The 7,288-nt window shown below is 50.6% G+C and overlaps 1 gene segment (V, D, J or C); it reads left to right on the forward strand.

Moving 5' to 3' along the window:
* The first annotated feature begins 410 nt into the window (after positions 1–410).
* LOC144299092 (immunoglobulin lambda variable 1-40-like) lies at positions 411–7,046 on the forward strand. The segment is given in 3 exon segments: positions 411–562; positions 673–1,036; positions 7,001–7,046. Coding segments are annotated over 3 exon segments (453 nt in total).
* The last annotated feature ends 242 nt before the right edge of the window (positions 7,047–7,288 follow it).

The raw sequence follows: 7,288 nt of genomic DNA on the forward strand, positions 1-7,288 counted from the left end.
ACTGAGATGTCCCTCACACCAAGAAATTAGAGTGAAGCCTAAAATCTATGCTGCAGTGATAGGAGACCATGTGAGGGGACACATATCCCGATCATAGGAGGAGAGTGGCCAGAGCTCTGGAGACAGGACCTGAGTCCTAAGGCCAACTGATCCCCATGTCATGCAGGGTGAGGTGGCGTCAGGATGCCAGAAGGCAGCTGAGGCTTATTTCTTAGGGCTCAGGCTGGATCAGAGCTGGGAACACCACCTGGCACTGACTGTGGCCTCTGCTCAGGGCTCACAGGTGGGACTTCCCTAATCACACCCCAGCCCCAAGCAGCCCCTCCCCTTCCCACCCCCCTGACATCCTCAGGCAGAAGGACCTGACCCAGGGCCAGGGAGGGTCAGAGAACTGGGGTCTCATTTGCATGGATGGCCCCTCCCTCTCTCAGAGGATGAAGAGGGGAAGGGAGAGATGAGGGGAGGCTCTGCTCAGCTGTGGAGCCACAGAAGACAGGATCAGTGATGATCTTCACCATGGCCTGGTCCCCTCTCCTCCTCAGCCTCCTTGCTCACTGCACAGGTGACTGGATGTGGGACAGGGGGAGGGGACCTGGGTGTACTTGTGGCATTTTGTTCCCTCCTCTTGTCTCCAGACCCCATCATTACCCTCTGTGTCTCTGCCTCTTGCAGGGTCCTGGGCCCAGTCTATGCTGACTCAGCCAGCCTCAGTGTCTGGGTCCCTGGGCCAGAAGGTCACCATCTCCTGCACTGGAAGCAGCTCCAACATCGGTGGTAATTATGTGGGCTGGTACCAACAGCTCCCAGGAATAGGCCCTAGAACCGTCATCTATGGTAATAATTACCGACCTTCAGGGGTCCCCGATCGATTCTCTGGCTCCAAGTCAGGCAGTTCAGCCACCCTGACCATCTCTGGGCTCCAGGCTGAGGACGAGGCTGAGTATTACTGCTCATCATGGGATGATAGTCTCAGAGGTCACACGGTGCTCCAGGCCTGTGGGGAAGTGAGACAAACACCCACTTACCGGTCTGCAAAGTGAGTAAGCACCCCAGCAGCTGCCTGCTTAGGCTCCCCTTGGGTTTCTGCTGATTCTTCATTCGATGCCCTGATTCTGAGTGCATCTTTGTGACCCTCCTGGGAATGGCACCTGCTCATCATCTGTGACCTCAGAGTCGCTCAGATTAGCCCCATTTGTATACGAGTGTCAAAGGATACAGGAAGTTTTGTCCTCATGAGCTGCGACAGTTTCCTCAAGCCTAGTGAACATTCACTTAGCATCTTCTGATTTTTCAGTAAATGAAACACTCATAAGTCATGAAGTTATCATGATCCTTCAGCCCCGTCCCTGCTCTGCTGATGCATATGTCAGCTCTTTTTACACGTGGGATCATTATTCCCTTAGCTTCAACCGGATGTCTAATTCTCATTATTTGATGTTTGCAGGGAACACATAAATTAATGACACACTAAAAATTATAAAAGGTAAAAAAAATAGCTTTCTAGAGAAAAATCCAGATGTGCTTGTTTATGGAAATTTTTTCTTTTTTAAATAAATTTATTTTTTATTGGTGTTCCAATTTGCGAACATATAGAATAACACTCAGTGCTCATCCCATCAAGTGCCCCCCTCAGTTCCCGTCACCGAGTCACCCCCACCTCTGCCCACCTCCCCTTCCACAGCCCTAGTCCATTTCCCAGAGCTAGGAGTCTCTCGTGTTCTGTCTCCCTCTCTGATATTTACCACTCATTTTTCCTCCTTTCCCCTTTATTCCCTTCGACTATTGTTTATATTCCCCAAATGAATGAGACCATATGTTTGTCCTTCTCTGATTGACTTACTTCACTCAGCATAATACCCTCCAGTTCCATCCACGTTGAAGAAAATGGTGGGTATTTGTCGTTTTTAATGGCTGACGAATATTCCATTGTATACATAGACCACATCTTCTTTATCCATTCATCTTTTGATGGACACCAAGGCTCCTTCCACAGTTTGGCTATTGTGGACATTGCTGCTAGAAACATCGGGGTGCAGGTGTCCCCGCATTTCATTGCATCTGAATCTTTGGGGTAAATCCCCAACAGTGCAATTGGTGGGTTGTAGGGCAGGTCTATTTTTAACTCTTTGAGGAACCTCCACACAGTTTTCCAGAGTGGCTGCACCAGTTCACATTCCCACCAACAGTGTAAGAGGGATCCCCTTTCTCCACATCCTCTCCAACATTCGTGGTTTCCTGCCTTGTTAATATTCCCCATTCTCACTGGTGTGAGGTGGTATCTCCTTGTGGTTTTGATTTGTATTTCCCTGATGGCCAGTGATGTGGAGCATTTTCTCATGTGCATGTTGGCCATGTCTTTGTCTTCCTCGGTGAGATTTCTCTTCATGTCTTTTGCCCATTTCATGATTGGATTGTTTGTTTCTTTGGTGTTGAGTTTAATAAGTTCTTTATAGATCTTGGAAACTAGCCCTTTATCTGATAGGTTATTTGCAAACATCTCCTCCCATTCTGTAGGTTGTCTTTTAGTTTTGTTGACTGTGGAAACTTTTTTCATATTCACCACAGCTAAAAGCAATAAAAAATCTGCACGCTGTTTTTTATACCAGCTTTTTATAAAATGACCAGACTTGAGGTAAGAAAAATGTCCTTCATCATTATGTATTTTGTAGAGGGTGATATTAATCAACATTTGAAGGAAATATGTTGTGAAGTTAAAAAATATGCATGAGATTACCTGCACATTTCTTAGGGAAGAACATATAACAGGCTACATTCCACTGGAATTTCATTTTAATTTGGAAGAGGCCGGAATCTAGAGATGGTAAGGAGGCCAGTGGTTGACAGCAGGTGGAGGAAGGAGGAGGGTGAGTGTGTAAGGTGACTTTATTTGTGGTGACATCACTCTCCTACACTGCACTGTGGCAGTGGCGACACCACACTTCTCTGTTGTCACAGCCCAGTAAACTGTACTCTAGAGTGACAGCACCTTCATGCAGGCAGAGAACGTCATCTAGGAGTCTGGGGTCTGTGACGGGTCACAGGGTGACATCATCCCATCCACAGCTCCAAGGAGGTGTGACCCCATGTCCCTGAAGGGGGATGTTTGGAAGGAGGGGACCTGAGGAAGATTGAACAGTTTGAAAAGGGAGCAACGAAACTACCCATGAGCCCCTTAGTCCAGACGACAGTGTGTGCCCCCTGGGCAGAGAGGTCAGTATTTGTGATGTGTCAGAGACTTTACTGGAATTGGACCATGACCTCTAATGTCACAGATGGTGAGAGCCACTGTTGTCCCTTCAGGAACAGAAGGTCCTGTGTTGTGAGGGTCTCGGCCTCTCCATAACCAATGTCAAGGTCCGACCTGCTCTTGTGGTTCTGGTGATGACTGCAGGAGGTCCTTCAGCTGCAACACAGGAAACTTTGAAAATTAAGGGTTGATTAATTATAAACCTTAAATTACAGAACACACTTGGGGCCAAAAACAGAGGTCATCATAGAGACAGAGCAAGCCTGTGGCCTCCCCACCAGGAAAGTGGACAGAGGCTCAGCTGGCAGAGGAAGGAGCTGGGGTCAGAGATAGTGATAGACGCAGAGAGAGACCAGGCTTCGGGGCCCCACACTGGAGTCCATGGGGGCAGCATATCTCATGTCTTTGTCTATCTGCTTCCTTCCCTGGGGACATGCTGACCCCAAGCCTCACTCTAATCCTAGAGAAGAAGCGGGAGAGTGGGGACACTTGGAGGCAGTCCCTAGAGAGGAGCCACAGCAGAAGATTCTGAACCATTTGGGGCCATGAGGTGCAGCCTCAGGGAGGCTGAGTTTGACCTTGGTATGGCCTGTCTCCATGCACAATGGGTAGGGGACCCAGAGCACTGGAGGCAATGGAGCTCTGCTCTGGGCTCCTGTCAACTCATCTCATTCAGGGCGGTTCAGGGCTGGGGTTGCAGGGGACTTGTAGCCTGTTCCTGGGGGTCCATGGGATCCTTGCAGCTGGGAAGGCAGCCCCTGTGTGTGTCTAGGTCCAGGGTCCACCTGCTGTCAGCCCCAGGCTCCCAGACCTTAAGGGGTCTTCCCAGACCCTTTCCATGACAGACATCAGGAAGCTGGATTGGCAGTGGGCAGCAGTGACCAGAATGCAGTGCTCCTCCCCCAGGGGGATGAAGGGATGAGAGAGATCCGCAGCTTTGCCTCCCTGTGGCTGTGATTCTGGGGGTGTGCAGGAGGGTGTAAAGTTTAGGGTTCTTCTCCATTCTCACTTCTTCATGACATCTGATGTCCCGGGCACTGCAGCCAGACCCTGGACATTCAGCTCATGCTCCTCCATGACTCCTCCTCCCCCTGGGGTGTGAAGGTTTGCAAACATTTCCCCTAACACGTGCTCACTGTCCTCAGCCCTATGTGAAACATTCCCATCGGGGAGACAATGAGGGGCACATCTCACCTCATCAGACACCTGGCTCACCCCTGAGGACCCATAGCAGATGGGAAGCCCCACTACCCAGACACTGCAGGGACGCTTCAGGGAAGCCCCGGGAGCCAGCCTGGAATGAGGGAAGGAGCATGCAGGACTCTTGTCCCCCATCCTGCACCTGGAGAGGGGGCCCAGGGTTCAGTCTCAGGCTCCTGTCCCCCCTACACAGCCACACTCACTCGGGGTGGGATAGGCTCAGTGTTTTGCATGATTTATGTTTTGTAGACATTCCCACACTCTCAGGAGTGATTAAAGCTGGATGACTGTTCCCTCCATGTGGGACGCTCTCAATCACAGACAGTGTATCCATGTTCTTTACATCAGACCCCACAGGTGCTTCACCCAATCCTTCAGGTCACTGCTGAGAGCTGGTGACACAGTTCTGAATGTTAACCTCAGGACACTGAGGACCCTGAGAGGAACAGGTAACCCGCAGGGGGCACTGTGCATCCCCTTGGGCCCTGCAGGGGGACCCTCCCAGCTGGGGGTGCCCCCTGGGCCTGAGGGCTGGGTAGAGGCGCTGCTGCCCCTTGTGCCTCCTGGTGAGACCCTGCAGCTGGGTGCCCTCAGGGCCTGGCAGAGGCTCCTGGGCAGGGTCATCTGGGGGTTCCCACTGCTGCTTCCTCCACCCCCTCCTGGGTCCACTCAGAGAAGGCCCTGTCATCAGCCTCCTCTGTCCTCTGTTCTCGGGAAACACTGATCAGAGGGAGTCTGAGAGATTCTGGAAGGAGCACAAATTTGTATAAATAGCACCCTCATTTGCCTGGAGACAGTAGGGAGGATAAGACAAGCCTGGGACAGCCCTGCTTCACTGTGGGGATCAGTGACTGTGTCAACATGGCTTGGACTCCTCTTCTCCTCCTATTCTCTCTCTGCTAATATTTGGCACCATCTGACTTCTGTGGGAGCTTCACAGATATTATCATCTCCTAAGGAACTCCCACCTAAATGCCCCATCTCCTGTGAGTGTCTGTGTTTGCAGTGTCCCTTTTCCAGCCAGGGCTGACCCAGCCACACTCCCTCTCTGCATATCAGGGAGCAACAGCCACACATACCTGCACCCTGAGCGGTGGCTTCAGTGTTGGCAGCTGCCATATATACTGGATCCAGAAGAAGCCAGGGAGCCCTCCCTGATGTCTCCTGTACTACTACTAAGACTCAGATAAGGCCTCAACGTCCCCAGCCCTACTCTGGATCCAAAGACACCTTGCCCAAGGTGGGACTCCTGCTCATCTCTGGGCTGCAGCCAGAGGACAAGGCTGTCTCTTACTGTATAATATGGCACAGTGGTTCTGGTCACAGGGACACACAGAGGAGGATGTGGGGCAACACCTCAGCCTGCCAATGGCCTTGGACTCTTGTCTTTCAATTTAAGAGAACGTGAATACACACTGATTTTACTTGGAAGTAGATTCTGGATGAGAGTGTCTTTCCTCCTAATTTCTTATTCCACCTTTTTGAACTCCCAGAAGAAATAAAAACGGACAAGGAAAAGATACAAAAATATTCCTAGTGATCCAGATTGAAAATTAGAGCCTGTTGACCTGGTGGTTCTTATCTCTTCCCAAATCATGTCTACTTAATGGTTAGAGCACTGGGCCCATCCCAGCAGGTTGAAAGTTCTCCTCATCTAGTCTCTGCCTTTCCAACCATCAGAGCAGAGACCTCCTCATCCCTCCTAGGCCCCTTTCTCAGGACTGGCCATGGCTCACTGAGTCCCAAGGATGAAGTACTAGGATGTGAGATGCTGTGTGAGAACCAGGCCCAGGAGGAATTCCAGGCACAGAGCTGTGTACTTGAGGCACATCTGTGACATCAGCGATGTGGTTAGGCATGGGGGATTTGGGGTCCTGAAAAGTTGTAAAAACCCTGAACCTGATCCAGGGACACTAGGTAAGAGCTCCTGTGGATGTGACTTCCCACAGCTGACATCACTCAGGACCATGGGCATCCTCAGATCCCCCAGTGCCTGCTTGTGGCCTTCTCTCCTCCAGTACACAGTGGGGGTTTGCAACAATCCTGGGTGGAGGGGAATAGTTTGGATGTCTGGGGAGGAGGAATCTGAGTATTTTCTGCAAATCCCTGTGCCCATGACTCTGTTGTGAAGACTCAAATGTAGGATTCCCCTTTTGCGGAGGGAAGAGCAGTGAAATGGGGGTAACTATAATAAGAGCTCTCTGGGAGAAGCCCTGAGTTGTGAGCTAGCACAGCCTTGACTGAGCTTCCAGGCTACAGCCTGATTTTCTGACACTGGCTCTGTATGGTTGGCCTCTTAACACTGGGTTCCAGGTTGAGGAGGAATCATTATCAATGTCACTCACTTGGCTTGAATCACCATGTCACGGGAGCTACTGCTACATGGGGAAGTGAGATAAATATCTCCCCTCCACTTCTGTCTGACTCCCTCCTCCCCTGTCATCACCTAAGTCCCATGCCATCTCAAGTGGTACCTTCCTCCAATACTGCTATTAAAAGCCAAGTAGAGGCTCTATGACAATCTCTCCCTGTCTTGCTTGTCTCTTCATACAGGTCTGGTCAGTCTGTGTTCAGGAGAAAATAGCGGCTCACCTAAGGTGGTGTCGGTGAGGAGGGGATGCCAAAAAGAGCAGAAGTCCAGCCTGTGTCACCTGCAATCCAGTTAGTTTCCTGCCACCACCACCCCCCTTGGATATCTTCTCCTGTGTCCCTGGATTTCTTCATCATTCCCTGAGCTCTGGAAACTTAGCTGAGATGGGTTGATATCTTTCTTCTCAAATTATATTCCCTCTCAAATCCGTTATGTGGGATGATTATGACAAGCCTTATTTTTCACCTAAA

The sequence above is a fragment of the Canis aureus genome, chromosome 27, assembly GCF_053574225.1.
Source record: "Canis aureus isolate CA01 chromosome 27, VMU_Caureus_v.1.0, whole genome shotgun sequence".
Classification (NCBI taxonomy): domain Eukaryota; kingdom Metazoa; phylum Chordata; class Mammalia; order Carnivora; family Canidae; genus Canis; species Canis aureus.